We start from the raw sequence: 19460 nt of genomic DNA on the forward strand, positions 1-19460 counted from the left end.
GTTTTGCCTGAGTTCACAGAGCTTGTGAGAGGTGGAGAGAAAATGAGGGCTCTGGCTTTCTGGTTCCGAGTCAATGGTTTCCCCTTTGTTCCATTCTTCTAGACATTCATGCCCAAAGCTTGAAAGAACACAGAAGCTCAGTACTAACAAAATTCTTCTCAAAGTTATCTCAATCATCTCACGCATCTTATCTACTTCACATTTCCCTGACAATGAGAGGGTCAGTGCTCATTCCACTCTTTCATCTCTCAAACCAGGGAGATCTGGTTTTTGCATCTTAGTATATAGAGTAGCCCTTGAATCCTTTATCTCTGAAGATTAAATCTAATGAGATAATGTATTTGAATAGGAAGAGCACAAAGTTTGGCATGCAGTAAGAGCTTAATTCATGTTCATTGAATGTGCCTTTGTAAAACGTTAGTGAATCACGTTAAGCAAAGAACAGATGTGTTACTTTTCTTTACGTAAAAATAAGTGCACCGATGATTGAATGAAAAACATAAAATCCTCCTTCCTTCTATTTTAACTATAATTTTATTAAAATAAAAAGATTGAATTCCACAGGGAGAATATTGTTTATTTCTTGTAGCATAATAAACAGATATCGTGATTAACCTTCAATAGAAAAGTTTTTTTTAAGCAACTAATTTTCAGTTAATAGATGCCAAAAGCAGGGAGTATTCAGAGAGAGTCCAAAATCTAAATGAAGGTGAATAAAGATGAGAACCTAGAAAGAGAAGCAAAGAACTGAAATCGCTTTCTCCTTGGTTGCTTTGCCAACACAGAGGAAAATGGCCTTTGATTTTCATGGCCTGGCAGAACATGGGAGACTTGATACAAAGCTCATATATTCTACACTGTGGAATAATCTAGCAGAAGAGTGAAGGAAAGCAGTCTAATAGGAGACCCACCTGTGTGTAAAACTGGCCCCTAAAGAGCTGCTCTCTCAGGGTAAGGGTGAACTAGAGATAAGCCTACCTCTGTACTCTCAAACATTGATACTTAAGGGACAAAATTTCCTCCTGAGAATTAATAAATATGCATGGGATTCCAGCCTAGATTGTCTAGAAACCTTCAATCTGAGTGATGTAAGGAAGGCCTGTTTTAATAGTTCCTTTAGGCACCCGACAAAACAAATACAAATTTTCTCTGGGGGAGCACAATTTCAACCCAGGCCTCAAAGAATTCCCATGGGTTAATTTGTAAGAAATATGAGCAGGCAGACAAAATAAAAAAAATGCTTCAGATAACAGCAGCAAAGTGAGAGCTAGAAGAAATGACAGACAATAGGATTAGCTGTTCAGTCTAGATGTTAAAACTAGTGGACAAATGTTACAGTCATATATCCATTAGTGGACACATGAACAAAGTATACATATCATGTTTAACTAAAGAAAAGGAACTTTCATATAAAAAATAAAAATGAGACATAAAAAGATCACGTAGATTTGTGAAAAAAATTATAGGTTTAATACAGTTTAGACACAAATAAAGATACTTAACTAATTAACTGATATGTAAATCCTTAAAATACATCATTCAGAATTCAGGCTAGAGTGAAGAAATAGAAACTCTGAATGAAAGGTTGGGAGATGAAGGCTAAAACGTGACAGTCTAGTATACATCTAATCAAAGTTTCAGAAAAAGATGGGAAAGGATGAGAGGAAAAAATACTCAAAGAGATAATGACAGAGTATTGAGAAATAGTGAAAAACAACAAAATAGAGATATCCAATGTATTCAAAGCAGGTTAAATAAGAAAAAATTCACATCTATCCATATTATAGTAAAACTACAGAAAACCAAAAACCATAGAGGAGATTTTAAAAGCATCCAGAGAGAAAATAAATATTACCTTCAAAAGCATTTATTTTTCATTAATACCTGCTGTTTGCCAAAGGGCATAAGAAGTAAGTTTATGAGTCTGAGAGAAAACAACCGTCAATCTGAAATTATATGTCTAATAAATTCTAATGAAGTTATCATTTTAAGAAAATAAAGGCTTTTTTAGCATTAAAAAGTCTTTTCTTACTATATGCTTTCATTTAAAAAAATTCCAAATTTTGTTCCTCATACTGAAAAATGTGATCCTCAATGGAAAGTTTGACATATAAAATTTGCAATCTATGCATCTGGCAAAGGGCTAATATCCAGAATCTACAAGGAACTTAAACAAATTTACAAGAAAAAAACAAACAACCTCACCAAAATGTAGGCAAAGGATATGAACAGACACTTCTCAACAGAAGACATTTATGCGGCCAACAAACATGAAAAAAACCTCATCATCACTGGTCATTAGAGATATGCAAATCAAAACCACAATGAGATACCATCTCACACCAGTTAGAATGGCGATCATTAAAAAGTCAGGAAAGAACAGATGCTGAAGAGGATGTGGAGAAATAGGAACGCTCTTACACTGTTGGTGAGTGTAAATTAGTTGAACCATTTTGGAAGACAGTACGGCAATTCCTCAAGGTTCTAGAACCAGAAATATCATTTGACCCAGCAATTCCATGATTGGGTATATACCCAAAGGATTACAAATCATTCTACTATCAAGACACATGCACACATATGTTTATTGCAGCACTATTCACAATACCAAAGACTTGGAACCAACCCAAATGCCCATCAATGATAGACTGGATAAAGAAAATGTGCCACATATATACCATGGAATACTATGCAGCCGTAAAAATGGATGAGTTCATGTCCTTTGCAGGGACATGGATAAAGCTGGAAACGAGCATTCACAGCAAACTAACACAGGAACAGAAAACCTAATTCTGCATGTTCTCACTCATAAGTGGGAATTGAACAATGGGAACACATGGACACAGGGAGGGGAACATCACACACTAGGGCCTGAATTTATGATTTCATTTGCCAGTTTATTTAGAATAAAGTTGCATGTGCTTTAAAAAATAAATAAATAAAATAAAATATGACCAAAGACAAAGAGTATGCTAAATATTTGGGTAAATATTTAAAAGGATTGACTGTTTGAAACATTAATAATAAAAATCTTTAAAAAATTAATTAATAACATATAATTAAAATTCATGACAGCAGTAGCTTATAAATTGTGAGTGATCAGAATTCAAGTGTTGAAAGTTCCATTATTACTCTACAAGACAGTAAATATATCGTTTAGTTATAGATGTTGATAATTTACTTGTGTATTAAAATATCTATGGAAATCACAAAAATAGTAATAGAATATATAATAAACATATGATAAACTGATAGAAGTAAAATGGAGTTAGAAAAATACACATACATATATGCACACAAACAACAGGAGATCAAAAAAAAAGAAACAAAAAGGGGGGTCAAATAGAAAGCAAACAATAAAGTTTGGAGATAAATGTCAGTAATTTTAGTAACTGTAAATGGAGAAAATTATCTAGTTAAAAGACAGCTGAGGCCAGGCGCAGTGGCTTATGCCTGTAATCCCAGCACTTTGGGAGGCCAAGGTGGGTGGATCACCTGAGGTTAGGAGTTTGAGGCCAGCCTGGCCAACATGATGAAACTCTGTCTCTACTGAAAAATACAAATATTATCCTGGCATGGTGGCAAGCACCTATAATCCTAGCTACTCAGGAGGCTGAGGCAAGAGAATCACTTGAACCCAGGAGGCGGAGGTTGCAGTGAGTGGAGATCGCACCATTCCACTCCAGCCTGGGTGACAGAGCAAGACTCTGTCTCAAAAAAAAAAAAAAAAAAAAAAAGACATTTGTTTCACTAGATTAAAAATTCTGTATGTTTTTTATAAGATACATACCTAAAATGTAAGAATAGAAAAGTCTCAATATAAAGTGATATAAAAGATGGAGCATTAAAATACTAAAAGAAGCTGGCTTGGTTATTATATTAATGGCAGGCAAAATAAACTCTTCAGGAAAAGACATTTTTCCCAAGCAGGTCACTACATTCCAACATAAAAATTAGTTCACCAGGAGGAAATAATAGTTTGAAAATCATGTTTCAATATACATGTATTTGCAAATAACTATTGGGAAAAAGACAAATTTACAATTACTTTAAATGTTTTAACTCCTGGTCTTTTAATAATTTACAAAATTCTTGTTGATATTTCTAAAACGCTGCATGCAATTATGGTGGTAGCTACCTTCTTTTCATGCACACATGGAATATTGCAAAAAAATGCCCTTTATATCATTCTACTATAAAGACACATGCACATGTATGTTTACTGCGGCACTGTTCACAATAGCAAAGACTTGGAACCAACACAAATGCCCATCAATGATAGACTGGATAAAGAAAATATGGCACATATACACCATGGAATACTATGCAGCCATAAAAAAGGATGAGTTCATGTCCTTTGCAGGGACATGGATGAAGCTGGAAACCATCATTCACAGCAAACTAACACAGGAAGAGAAAACCAAACAACACATGTTCTCACTCATAAGTGGGAGTTGAACAATGAGAATACATGGACACAGGGAGGTGAACATCATACACTGGGGCTTGTCAGGAGATGCGGGGCTAGGAGAGGGATAGCATTAGGAGAAATACCTAATGTAGATGACGGGTTGATGGGTACAGCAAACCACCATGGCATGTGTATACCTATGTGACAAAACTGCACATTCTGCACATGTACCGCAGAACTTAAAGTATTAAAAAAAGAACATAAAATAAACTCTCAAAAAAAAAACCTCACAGAATAATAGCTTATAGACTATTTTTTACAACTGCCATATGATTAAGTTAGAAATCAGTGACAAGGTAGTAAAAAAACTCCAGAATTTATTTATAAATCAGCAAATTATAATTCAAAGAATAAATAATAATGGGAATTTAATATTTAAACTTAACAGTAATATAGAAATACATAACTGAAATATTTGTAGTAGAACAGGATGGCTAAAATTTAATTAACGAAGCACCTAATTTGGCGAATCAATGAAATAACAAACTCATATTGCCAAGAACACAGACAGAAGGAAATAATAAAAAGAAGTTACTCATATCAAAAATGAAATGAAAATACGGAGGACTACTGAAATTTATTAACCTTTGGCAAGCTTAATCAGGAACAAAAGTGGAGACACCAACAGACCAAGTAAGAACTGAAAAAGGGAACATCATTATAGGCACAACAGACTTTAAAATGGTAAAAGAATATTAGTGAAGAAACACATGTGTAGAAAAATATCTAGCAACAAAAATTACTCGTGAAGGAATAGTAAAACTGAGTATCTTTATATAACCATCAATGATATTGAACCAATAGCTTAAAATCTTCCCTGAAGGAAATACCAATTCAAGATCAATTTGCTGATAAAGGTCCAATGTATTCCCCATTACATAGTCTCTTGTCCAGAATAGAAAATTGGGAAATACACTGCAACCCATTTGATGAGGCCAGCACAAATGTGATGCTAACCAGCATGGAGAGTGAAAGAAAGAAAATCACAGGCCATTCTCATTAATACTCATTAATGAAACACTGCACCAATGTATTACCAAATAATAATATGTCATGACCAAGTTGAATTTATCTCAGAAATTCAAGTTTTGTTTAACATTAGCAAACCCATTAACATAAATCATTATATTAGCAAAAGCAGAAGGAAAAATATATAATCACTTTAATAAATAAGGAAAATATTGATTACATCTATAGATAAATATATATTGATTATATATATATATATATATATATATATATATATATATATATATATAGAAAGTCTCTTGGCAACCTAGAGTCTTTAACCTGATATTCAAAGCCTACCTAAACCTGAAAACAAGCTTTGTATTTTGTGGTGAAACATTAGAGCATTTACCTCAAGATTTAGAACACAGGTGCCTGCTATCACCACTTTAATCTAGCCTAACCAGTGTAGTCAGGCAAGAAAGAAAAAAATGTAAAGGAAATGGAGAGGAAGAAATAAAATTTAATTATTTATGGATGATATAATTATCTATATAACAAACATAAAAGAATAAACAGACTATTCGAATTGAGAAAACTTTTAGGAAGCCTGCTGTCTGCATCACATCAAAAATATACACTAGCAACAGACATGAAAATATGAAATGTTGATATCTTAGCATTTACAATATCATTAAAATAAGTAAAATGTCTAAAAATGATTTCTCGGCCAGGCGCGGTGGCTGACGCCTGTAATCCCAGCACTTTGGGAGGCCGAGGCGGGTGGATCACAAGGCCAGGAGATCGAGATCATCCTGGCTAACACAGGTGAAACCCATCTCTACTAAAAATATAAAAAATTAGCGGGGCGCGGTGGCGGCGCCTGTAGTCCCAGCTACTAGGGAGGCTGAGGCAGGAGAATGGCGTGAACCCGGGAGGCGGAGCTTGCAGTGAGCCGAGATCGCACCACTGCACTCCAGCCTGGGTGACACAGCAAGACACCGTCTTAAAAAAAAAAAAAAAAAAGGATTTCTCAAAAAGATGTTAAGGTCTAGTCTTTCGGAAAGAAAATTATGAAGCATTGTGGAATTATGCTGAAGAAGTTCTCTCTGTCTCTTTGTCTCTCTAGAGATGTATAACATGTTCATGAACTAGAGAACTCGTCATAAAGATGTCATTTATCTTCTAAGTTATCTGTAGATTTCAAAGTAATTCCAGCCTAAAACCCCCAAAGATTGACAGAGAGAGAGAGAGCGAGAGAGAGTGTGTGTGTGTGTATCCTATATTTACATGAAAGAGCAGACATTCAAGAGCCAATGTCCTGCTGAAGTGCTAGCTGGGGAATATAAATTCCAAGATATGAGCTACAACAAAGTTATACTAATTAGGACATGTGCATTGACACAGGGCTGATACATTAATCATGGCAAAGAAAACCTAGGAAAGATCTACCTGTCTAATAAAACTTGGTTTATGACAGAGCTGGCATTGCAGATGAGTGAAGGAGGGATAGATAGCATTTTTTCTTTTTTGAGACGGAGTCTTGCCCTGTCGCCCAGGCTGGAGTGCAGTGGCGCGATCTCGGCTCACTGCAAACTCAGCCTCCCGGGTTCACGCCATTCTCCTGCCTCAGCCTCCCGAGTAGCTTGGACTACAGGCACCCACCACCATGCCCAGCTGGTTTTTTGTATTTTTAGTAGAGATGGGGTTTCACCGTGTTAGCCAGGATGATCTCGATCTCCTGACCTCGTAATCTGTCCGCTTCGGCCTCCCAAAGTGCTGGGATTACAGGCATGAGCCACTGCACCCGGCTGATAGCATTTTTAATATATAGTGCCAAGTAAATTGTTTATCCATGCAAAAAAGAAAGAAAGAAAGAAAAGATCCCCAAACTCCTCCACACTATACACAAATTAATCAACTGCAGGCTGATTAAGGATTTAAAAGTGAAAGGCAGATTTTATGATGTTTGGAATTCAACGTAGGAAGCTATGATCTCATGTTAAGTTTCTTTAAACAATACACAAAATGAATGAATCATAAGGAAAAGTTCGCTACGACTCATTGACCTGAAATTATGGTCACCAAAAGGAAATATCAAAAGAGAATAACAACTCAAGTCACAAACTGAGAAAAGTGTACAGAATAAATAAATAATGCATACAAATCAATATGAAAACGACAAATGCCTGACCAAAAAAAGAAAAAAAATCTTTTGCCTGGCAAAAGATTTGACAAGCACTGTGTGCAGACGAGAAAAGCTTAATGGCTAATAAATATCTGAAAGGATGCTTAGCTACACCATAATCAACAAAATACAGATTAAAGCTACACTATAGTCAAAAAATACAGATTAAAATCACCCACTGGTTTGGTAAAAATTAAAACTGCCAGTATGGAAGGACTGGCATGACTTTGTCCAAAGTCATGAAGAAACTGGGTCATGTAGGCACACTTGTGGGTAGAAAGCATAAAATGACTTGGCTGCTTTGGTAACTGTGACATCGCCTAGTAAAATCAGAAGTGTGTATACTCTGAGCCTCAGAAATTTCAATCCTAGGAATATACCTTCTGTACGGATACTCCTGAATCTATGCTTTAGGACATGTAAACTGGATTATTCTTAACAGCACTTGTACAAGCAATATTTAGGAAACAACTCAAGTGTCTATTGACTGGAGAGTGTATAAATAAATGGTATTACATGCACATAAAAATATTATATGTCCATAAAATGGAAATAAATATGGCTATCCACAATAGCATGGATTATCTCTGGAATGTACATTGGGGCAGTCATAAAACAGACTATAGAACAATCAGAACTAAGATTTACGTAGCTCACATTATGTTCCAGACACTGTTTTAAATGTCTTACACAAATTAGCTCATTTAATTCTCACAAGAATACTACAAAGTACACACTATTATTATTTTAATTTTGCAGATGACAAAACAGGTACTGAGACTTCTTAACTTTCTCAAGATCTCATAGCTCATAACTGGTAGAACCAGTTGTCAAAACTAGGCAGTCTGGGTGCCAGATAAAATCTGTAACATGATTCTTTTGGCAGGAATCTCAAAACCCAGCAAAACCAAAGTATTTATAATGATATAAACTAAAGATAAAAGCAAGTGAATGATTAACCCACACTTCAGGATAGTTTTTGCTTGTTAGGGATGAGGAGTTGTGAACATGAAAGGAGGAATGAAAACATCAGAATTAATGGTAATTTATAAAATTGAGAATGCACACATATCTAATATGTTTTATTGTTCTTTATGCCTTATGCATATTTTATAACTATTCCTTTGTATCTAATCAATATTTAAAGCAATTGAAAAAATTAAAAGAGCAAATGAAACCTTGACAAAGGTGGTAAAGAAATACTTCATGTTTCTTCATCATAAAACTCCTCGGATTTTTGCAGATCGAGTTCTTAGAAAAATCTACGGAAGATGAACTGGATGTAGAATTTTCGTTATTCACAGAATTTTTGTTCAAACAAACAACAATGGGAACAAATGGCAGCACAAATGCCTCTAATTGCAGCCTACCCAAAAGGAGGCATTTCAGGGCAGCAGAATCCAGCCCGCCAACACAGGATTTTAAAAATTGTCAGCCAGATTCAGGCCTTTATTCTCCTTCTGATTTTGCACTGCAGTTTCTTCTTTTCCCCGCCAATCGAGAGATATGAAAAATCAAATTCCACCATCTACCCTAAGTAGTCAAATTATCTCTCCAATTACTTAGAATCAGCTTTTGAGCAACAGAAGTCAAGTTATCAGTCTTAATGTTATTCTTTACATTAAATCTGTGTAGAAGTTCTCCAGCTGCTATAATTACTTGAGAAAATCTATCCCCACTGTCTTCTCCATTTGCTGCTTGGTAACATCCCATTGTTCCTCAAGGTCGGCTCACGTCACTGCCTCTGTGAGGATGTCTCCTCTAACGCCACCTCACCCCTTCCCAGTATTTGCTCCAAGTAGAATAACCACTCACTCTTCTGTGTCCTCTTAGCACTTTGCACACACTCAGAACAGAGGACCTCTTATTAGCATCCTGCTCACCCACTATCACTTGCTGATTTATTATTATTCTCACAATGAATGTTCTTCATCGTGGAATATCGGGTCATATGAATTTTTAAGTTGTATCCTGAATATCTAACAGCAAAGCCCCTTGCATGAAGCAATGATTGTGATGATGATATAACCAGCCGACAATATCTGTTCCAGTCATCTCTTGCTGCCTAACACACCACTCCAAAACAGTAGCTTAAAACGAAGATTTGTTTTTATCTCTCCTGGTTCTCAGATGGGTGGTTTCCTCTAGGGGTCTCTGGTGCTGTTTCATTCAGATGGTTATTTCAGGACTGAACTGAGCTGAATGCCCAGACTGGATCCTTGGTTCTCAATGCGGATGCCTAGTGCCCCCAGCCTCCCTATCTCTCCACAGGGTGTCTCCCCAGGTCTTCTCTGCAAGGCTTGGGTGTCTTCACAGTAGAGTGGTCATAGCATATGACTTTGGTGGAAGGTGGCTTCTAAAGGCAGGAAGCAGAGCTGGCCAGACAGTTAAAGACTATGCACGGACAAGACACAGTGTCCCTTCTGTCACATTCTGTTGGTCAAAACTGCTGTAGGCCCATGCAAGTTAAGGGAGGTGGAGAAATAGATTCACCCTTGAATGGGAAGTGTCAGAATACACTGCAGAAAAGCATGTGGGGTAGGATACATTTGTTGTAGCCATCTTTGGAAGGTATTAGGTTGGTGTAAATGTAATCACAGTTTTTGCTATTAAAAGTAATTGCCCATTTGGGAGGTGAGGCGGGTGGATTACCTGAGGTCAGGAGTTTGAGACCAACCCAGCCAACATGGTGAAACCCTGTCTCTACAAAAAATACAAAAAATGAGCTGGGCATGGTGGTAGGCATCTGTAATCCCAGCTACTCAGGAGGCTGAGGCAGGAGACTTGCTTGAACCCGGGAGGTGGAGGTTGCAATGAGCTGAGATGGTGCTACTGCACTCCAGCCTGGGCAACAAGAGCAAAACTCTGTCTCAAATAAAAGAAAACGAAACACAAAAAACAGTAATTGCTAAAAGTGTGATTACTTTTGCACCAACCTGATTCAATTGGCTACAGTGCCTATGGCATGCTCCCTATGTGCCAGACACGGTGCTACACATATTGTATACATTAAGTCACTTAACTTTCTCAACAACCCTTTGAGATAGTTACTATTACTAGTTCATTTAATAAAGAAAGTGAGACTCAAGGAGGCTAAGTTCCTAAAATGTCACAGCTCCTTTGGCACATGGCCAACGAATATTTCTGTTGAATTATTGCAGAGCTATACTTCTATTGAAGTATTTGTTCTCCCCAGTATGGGAGACAGATAAATATTTGACTTTATCATCTCCTTTCACGGATTACCTCAACAGAATCCTTTCTAACCTTTCTCAGAAAAAATCCTCCCCACCCCCATAAAAAATATAGAGAAGAATGGAAGTCAAGAATGAAGAACCAAGCTGGAGGCAACTGATATCTGGCTTATGGTAAGTACTCCTTCCCTCTTATTTGTGACCTGATCTCTCTTTACCAGGAATTCTGAAATTTTACACATCTAGATCTCCAGGAATTACTTTTTTTTTCCTTTCCAATGGATACATTTTCTAGGACTTCCTGATATTGGCCCCAAATCATATTAATTCAAAACTTTTGGCAATCATTTTATAATTTTACCATCAGGTGTACTTAAACTTAACAAAATTTTCCTGAAGTCAAGTTTTCTCCCTTCTTATGTCTCATCTGCAGGGGAATGTTGGGCCAATGTAAGTTATAGACATGCAAATGACCAGTGGTTTGGATTTCATGGCTAAAATAGCAACCATAAATGCTGGACCTTATTACTGATTTCTCTGTAAGTTTTTATAATCAAATACTATTCTGTTACAAACTATCATCATGGATCAGGTTCTCCAAACACTGGTTTAGCTCACAATATTTCCTAGGATGATTGTTTTTCCTTATTTCCATGTAATAAAATGCAGCCTCTTAATATTTGGGCATAATTATGTTAATTGAATTTGTCAAATTAGTTCATGAGTTGTGTTGTTTTCCTGCAGTGGAAGAACATACGATATGGGATTCCTAAGGGATTGAAAGATTGCATAGATATAAAATGACTCTGATAACATTGGGAAAAATTATACATATGATACATCAAGTTAAAAACAAAATAGAATGGATAGTTTTTTTGGAAAGCCTAAAAGGAAATATCCAATACTGTTTACCATTTTTCAATCGTTCAATTAGTGGTAGTTTCTCTTTATGTATATATTTTTGTATCTTAAATGTTCTACAAAGAATATACATTACTTACATGATAACAAACTCATGCATTAAATACATCAGAGCCTTTATTATTCTTTGTGACATTTTCAAAGACCATAATGATGAAAACTCTAACCTTGTGGACAGTCAGCAGGAAACTTTGTTCAGCTGGAAGTTTCCCAAGTGGTGATAAGCTAGTTAAGTCAACTAGTTCTATCAGCAGCTGGTAATCTTGCCAGTAAGAGAGAGAGAGAAGACTATCTTGACATCCTCTATTCCCTCATCACCGACCATCTTTATTGAGTCTCAAAGCCAACCACACCTGCTGCTACTCCTGCAAAAGTATCACTGGCCATATCTGCAACCTCTGGCAAACTCTATCTCTGGATCTCAGCTATGTTCCCTCACAGCTTGCAGCTTTTTAATTACCAGCCAACCATGAAGCTGAATCCTACCTATATGACTTTGATAGCATCAGAGGACAGACCCAGTTGGTCCGAGAGTTGGTTCATAATTACTTCTGGGTAACTAGGAGGGCAGCCATACTGACTACACAGCTGGGTGTAGGACTCTGATCTCAGGGTGCCAAAATTGCTGGTTCTCATTTTCTCTAGATTCAGTGGGATTTACACTTATTTATTCCAGCAAATCAAAATGAAGGTGCCCCGGAGGTCAAAATCAGGGGTTGTTCACACATGTCATGAAGGAAAATAATGATCTGGAGTTTACATGGAGTTTTATCATTCATACACACAGAGAGAAATATCATCTATTGAGCAGCTCCTGTGTGCCAGACATTGAGCCCTCTCAAGAGGAGCTGATACACATCCCCACCTAGGAATTGAATACATTTTATTGTGCAAGATTTCAAAGAGAAAATATGCCTCTAATGGGCAAAACAGTCATTCACTCAGGTGATGTATCTGTGATGAGAAATACACAAGCATGATGTTCTTAATCACTATGTCTTATGACATAAGATCATGGATTTTGGAGTCAGAAATATGTCGGTTTTACTCCTGAATCTGAATTTGGGAAACTTGTTCCTATGTGGCAATATGGAATGCTGTTTTAGTGCTGAGCCATCAGAAAGTATGACATAGATCCTCATGGAGAATGACTAGCACAGTGCCTGGCGTGTTAGGGAGGGTAAACAATTTTTGTATCCTTTTTACTCTTTCATTCTTATAACTAGACACTGCATTCAAGTGAGAAAAGTATTGCAGAGAAATATCACTATTTTTGCTTAGGAAAATGCAAAATGTCAATGATTAACATTGACTTGAAGGTGGCTTTGTTGATGTCAATACAAAGAGGAATTTTCTTGCTGTTTCCTAAGTCATAGGCTCAGAAGGTAATCAGCTCTTTATCCAGAAGAGTGTTTGAGAAGATTCTCAATTCTGTCTTACAGAGCTATTGCTAAGGAAATTATAACCATGTGTGGAAGGTAGAATTCTATACCTCTATGACTCCCTCCACCTCTAAATATCTATCTCTATTTTATTGTTTTGTTTACCATCAAAACTCTTTCCAAAACAAGCAAATAGGAAATACATATTCCCCATGCAAGAAAAGAAGCACCAGGTTATTACTAGATAATATGAACTTGTGATCCTACATAATATTAGACTATTAGGGTAGAGTTATATAATGTATGCAGCATACACAGTGTTGTCTGCTGGGGAGCATCACAACACTGTCTGCTCTAATACTTCTAGAGTATATAGTGTTAAGTTTAATCTTGGTGATAAAACTGCCTCATAAAACTCTATAGGTAGCAACTTAAACGTCCAACACCAAAGGCAAGATAAAATAAACTGCCAAATAAAATACAGGTTCGCCATGCTTGATCTAAATCTGCAGGGGCCAGGAATTCAGAATATCGTGGATTTTAGAAAAGTAACACAATGCATGTGCTGTACACTATGTAATATTCTCAGTAAAGACTGGAACAACCTCTGGTTATTAAACACGCTAACATTTCTGTAGTGAAGCATGTGATGGTTGGATTAATTGGGATTAATGAAGAACATACATTGCATGTCAGGTTTTGCTGTTAAATTAACTACAAAAACCTCTCAGTATTTCAAAGCCTTTGACTTTGAAATTGTGGAGAAGGGGTGAGAAACCTTATTTAAGTCATAGTTCAAAACACCATGATTTTAAAGAAAATTTAATCATGTAAGACAATGTTCAGAAAAGGAAACATTGTTATTAAATGAATGACTTAAAACAATGAGTTTTAAAAGTAGATTTTCTAAAATTTTTAGATATTACACATAGATATAGAAAAATAAACTAAGACAACTGTAGCAAGTTAGTGCTGGGTGTTAGGATAATTGGTAATTTTCATTTTCTTCTTCGTACTTTTGTATATTTTCTAAAATTTCCATCAATACTGGGGACAATTTCACCAATGAACAAAACAAGCTTAATAACTGTTTAAGCTTTATTTCAAAGTGGACACTCTGGAGACCCTTGCTCTCTGATCTATCCCCAATCTGGGATGTGCAAGAGTGACTTTCACCCAAATTCCCAAAAGAGCCTGGGTGGCCAGTGCAGGGCACTGGCTTACTGGAAAGATCCCAGAAGCAATCACTCAGGTGACTTTGTCTCTTCCAAAGCACTCAGAACCACAGCGTCAAGGTTCTTATCAGTCCTGTCCAGAATAATGAAGAGGTACTGGAAACCAAACCCCAAGATGCCCTTATCTAGCCCCAGCTGTGTAATGGGGCCGCTAGTGGGTCTGTCTGCTCTTCTCTAATAGCACCAAGGAATGAGGCTTTCTGCAGTTTAATGGATTGCTAGGGAAGCTGCAAGTTTTGTTGCAGGGAAAGTCAATGAAAAATAGCCTGCTAATTTCGGAAGCAATTTAGAATCATGACATCCGGATCCCTTCTTAATACTTGTGGAGTTCTCTCATCACTCTCTATGTAATACTGAAATAATTCTCTTTACATATGGCTAATGCTCTTTGAGGGCAGGGACTAGATCTTATTCATCTTTATAAATGAGGTGTGTGAAATGTATACTCCATAAATAAATTTGTATATGATTTATGTGTTTATGTATACTCAATAAATGCTTTTGACTGAACTGATACAATCATATAAAAAGCATATGTGTGCATATGCTTGTATTGTGTGTCTGCATACATATACATGCATACATACCCATAGGTTCACATAAACATGTACATATATAATATATATTTCTATATCATCCATTTATTTATGCTTATTAAGTTTTCATTGTAAAAGTGCTTATTGAGAGATACTCCTATGATTTAAATGTTTGTGAACCCCTTAAATTCATATGTTGAAAGCTAATCACCAAGGTAATAGTATTAAAAGGTGGGGCCTTTGGGGGCTGATTAGGCCAAGAGAGCAAAACTCCCATGAAACGAGATTAGCACCCTTATAAAAGAGGTCCCAGACACATTCCTTGCCTTCTTTACCATGTGAAGACACAGCAAGCAGACGGCTATCTATGAATCAGGAAGCACTCTCACCAGACACTAAATCTGCTGGCCCCATGTTCTTGGACTTCCCAGCTCCCAAAACTGTGAGAAATAAATTTCTGTTGTTCCTGAGTTACCCAGTCTGAGCTATTTTGTTATAGCCGCCCGAGAAGACTAAGGCAGATAGTGAGGAATTAGTCATAATTACAAAGTCTGCTTAGGATTCCGGGTTATAGAATTGTAAGAAATTCCGGATTATAGAATTATGAGGCATTATTCCACAAAACTGAATGTAGATTATATTCAGTTGAGCATTAACAAATAAAAATAAAAGGAATGATGTCCAACTATTCTGGTTTCTTTGCTTTGGGGAAGGACACTGAAATTGTTTTTGTTTAAAGCCTCCCTGATGATTCTGACGCTCCTTCAAGTTTAAAATCTACTACCTTGAATTGACTGGGTTAATAATTTTGACAGAGGAAGTGAGTACTACCCCACAAGGCATAGCAAAAGAAAAACCTCTGTGTGTGTGGTGATGGGGGGCACACATTTCCAAACTACACTCACACCTAGCCCGACATGTGGCTGCCTTCTCTGAGTCATGCCTTGGCGACTGCTGTGGATAAGTTAAGTGTGCCAGCAAGGAAACGGTGCTGGGAACTCCTGTTCTAGTTCAGCACTTCTCAGGCTTTAATGTGTCCAGGAATCAACGAAGGATCTTGTAAAAGTATGGATTCCGACTCAGCATGCCTGGGCTGGGCTGTAGCAGCTGAGATTCTGCATTTCTAACAAGCTCCCCGGTGATGCGGACACTGCTGCAGTGCATTCTGCCCTTAGATTAACAGCATCTCCCAGCTCAGGACACGCTGGACAGGAAACCTGAAGGTGGAGAATAAAATGTGGAGTGTACTAGGGCATCTTACCTTTCATTTGTGTGGTGCCAGCTTATGTATTTCTCTTTAATGTGTAAACGTACTGGTGGGGGCATTCTAATTTTAATATTTACTTTTTACTTTGGGGCAGGCCAGCAGCAATCCCATACGGATTGACTGGCTTGAGGGTGCACAGCAGGAAAGAGTGAAGAAGAGATTGGGACTAGGGGAGGAAAAGGATGCTCTGAGCTTTAGGAAAGAAGAAGAGTTATTCTTCAAGGCAGGTTCCTAATGTTGAGGTGTCAGATAGTCAAGTGTGTAGGCTCCACGTGGACTCATCCTAATGGGAGGAAGCTAACATTTGTGAAATGGCGACGGTTTGGCTGTCCTCTGGTCTACGCATTGCCAGCTTCAAATCTAAGGTGACTGTAAAGCTGAAATCACAAAGTTTCCCTTTGGAAAGCTTGGTGAGAAGCCATCTTCAACAGAGACCAACTTCCTGGCTAAAAAACAAAGCCACTGAAAGTCCTCATAAAAGGTGAGAACCTCTCCTCTTATAGAAGAGGCCCTTGGCATAGGGTGGAATCATTAAAAGACATAGGGCTGGGTGTGGTGGCTCACGCCTGTAATCCCAGCACTTTGGGAGGCCGAGGCTGGCGGATCATGAGGTCAGGAGATCGAGACCATCCTGGCTAACATGGTGAAACCCTGTCTCTACTAAAAATACAAAAATTAGCTAGGCATGGTGGTAGATGCCTATAATCCCAGCTACTTGGGAGGCTGAGGTAGGAGAATCACTTGAACCAGGGAGTCGGAGGTTGCAGTGAGCTGAGATCATACCACTGCACTCCAGCCTGGTGACAAAGCAAGACTCTGTCTAAAAAAAAAAAAAAAGGCACAGAAGCAGAGACGGAAGGGGTGGAAATCTCAGCTACAAAGCCAAGCAGATGCTCATAGCAAATATTGCCACACATTTCAAAGCCATCCCACATTGCCCCTGAAGAGGGGAGTGAGTGTGAAGATAAAGGCTGCTGCCGTGGACTGAATGGTGGCCCTACAACACATCCACATCCAAATCTCCGTTGCTTGTGAATGTGACCCTGTTTCGGAAAAGCATCTTTGCAGATGTAGTTAAGGATCTTGATAAGAAATCATTTCTGACTATCCAGCTGACCCCTAAATCCAATGACAAATATCTTTATATCAGACAACCAGAGGGAGATTTGAGGTGAGATGAAGAAAAGAAAATATGGCCAGAGAGGAGAAGGTCATGTGAAATGGAGGCAGAGAGGAGAGTGATGCGGCCACGGGCAAGGAAAGGCAGGAGCCTCTGGGAGCTGAATGAGACCAGGAAGGATTCTTTCCTTGAGCCTCTGGAGGGAGAAAGGCCCTGCTGACCCCTTAATTTTGAATTTCTGTCTCCCAGAACTGTCAGCGAATAGATTCCCAGTGTTTTAATCCATGCAGGTGGTGGTAATTTGTTAGAGCAGCCCAGGACACTAATCCACCTGCTGTGCTGTTTATGCTATCAGCACAAACCTCCAATTCGTCTATCCTACAATGAAACTGCCATTTGCCACGTTTATCCCCAATGTTAATTTGGGTCTGAGAGTTCATCCGCTTTGTGGTGCAACCACAGGTTAACCAGCTCACCTGGATTGACATTAGCCTTGACTCCCTTACTGGTGCCTTCTCCGTTTCCCACAGCCAAAGGAATAATGGAAGGAGCACTGAACTGGGAGTCAGACAGACTTGAATTCCAGCTCTACTTTCGTCTCAATGCTCTGAGCCATCTCATCTCAGACAAGTCATTTAGATGAAGAAGCTACTCTTCCAAGAAGAGCTAGTAATACCTGACACCCAGTCCTGCTGTAAGGATCAAGGAGGAAAAGGAGGTCACAACTCCTGGCGAAGAAGGGATGCTTGAGGAGCTGAATTCTCACTCGGGTGAGGAGCCCATCTGCGGACTACGTGCCAGGGAGCTCCTGCTGTGCTTTTCATGGCAAGAGGAAGAGCAGAAGCTCCAGCCTTCCCATCCCATGGGCTTGGCTGTGAGTCAGGTCACTCCACCTGGACACCTGTGGGCATCCATGGGTAGCTGAGATACCCGGGCTGTCACAGCACCTGCTACTCTCTCTGTCTCTTGGACCAGAGCCCTCTAGCCAGTGTCCACCTGTGAGGTACAGCCATTGCAGTCCCCTAGCCTCTCTCTAGGATCAGGACATCTACCCAGGAACCAGGGAGTCCTCCTCCCTGAGTCAGGTTCTGCTTTTCAGAGGGTTAAGGAACTTCTTGCATATCCAGAGGGTAAGGATATCATCATTCGCCAGTATCAAACAGATGTAAAATGACAGAGCAAGGGATTTAAAGTAGGTCTGGCCTACCTGACTCTGAAACTCCTGCTCTTTCTAATACAATCACTCTGCTTTTCACACCAAAAAGGAATAACAAAACTACCTTTCTGACTGGTAAAATAAAGCAAATAAATAGATAAGGAGATTAATTTTAAAACTGGTCCACCAAACTTTGCCAATTTCAAGGTCTTTTTTTTTTCACTGTAAATATTTCTTAAACTTTTGAGTCCTGCTATTTTTTCTTTTTTACTATATTATAGACATCAGGGATGGCATTTTTCTTTTTTCATCAGGCACAAATTTCGGTCTCTCAGACTGACCACACCACTTACTCTGGGTGTCCACAAAGAGAAAGTTGGACTCCAGGCTTTCTCCTGTGGGAAAAAGCCCACAAACCACTGTCCTTTTACCTATTCCTTCACACCCATGGGTGGAAACTGACTGCGTGCCCTTCTAGCATCATGGTGCTGGGATATCTTGCCCCTGCCCACCACACATCCATGCTGGGTGACAGCAAATGCTCTGTCCATGAGAAAATGCTGCTACTGGAAAGAGGAGTTTTCTGAACACCAAAGCCCACAGTCTCAACCATGGCCTCTCAGGAAATCCCTTTTCCATGGGCGGCCACATTGGCATCATTTCTTAGTTCATCTTCCAGAAAACACCTCCTGTCCCCACCAAGAAAAGGGAACTGGGGCTCACAGTGATCCCACGGTACTTACTGCCTGTTCATAGTTCTTGGCACCTGGCAGGTAAGAAGGATCTTCAATTCAGCCTGTGGAAACAAAACCAAACTCGTTACTGGAACTTCCACATCATGCTTTAATTCTGGGGAACAAGCCACTGTTGCTGCTTGTTAAAATCGTATACAGGTGCTGGTTTAGAGGAAATGACAGAAAGAGAATCAATCCGGGTCAAGAATTGGCTTATTTCTGGAACACAGTTGGGGAGGGGATTTCTTTCTCTGACAGGCTGTCCTCTTTCTGTCAGCATTCATCCCATCTGCCCCCAGGAGCTGAGC

At 38.6% G+C, this 19460-nt stretch overlaps 1 protein-coding gene across 2 annotated transcripts in view; it reads right to left on the minus strand.

The window, feature by feature from the left end:
• CLNK (cytokine dependent hematopoietic cell linker) overlaps positions 1–19460 on the minus strand; it is a 195326-nt gene that overhangs the window by 161241 nt on the left and 14625 nt on the right. For both annotated transcript variants that reach the window (XM_063619396.1, XM_063619397.1), the window contains exon 2: positions 19162–19214. In XM_063619396.1, coding sequence (XP_063475466.1) covers positions 19162–19172 — 11 coding nt within the window. In that variant the 5' untranslated portion in view covers positions 19173–19214. The remainder of the gene's footprint in view (positions 1–19161; positions 19215–19460) is intronic.

Source organism: Symphalangus syndactylus, chromosome 16 (genome assembly GCF_028878055.3).
Source record: "Symphalangus syndactylus isolate Jambi chromosome 16, NHGRI_mSymSyn1-v2.1_pri, whole genome shotgun sequence".
In the NCBI taxonomy this organism is placed as follows: Eukaryota; Metazoa; Chordata; class Mammalia; order Primates; family Hylobatidae; genus Symphalangus; species Symphalangus syndactylus.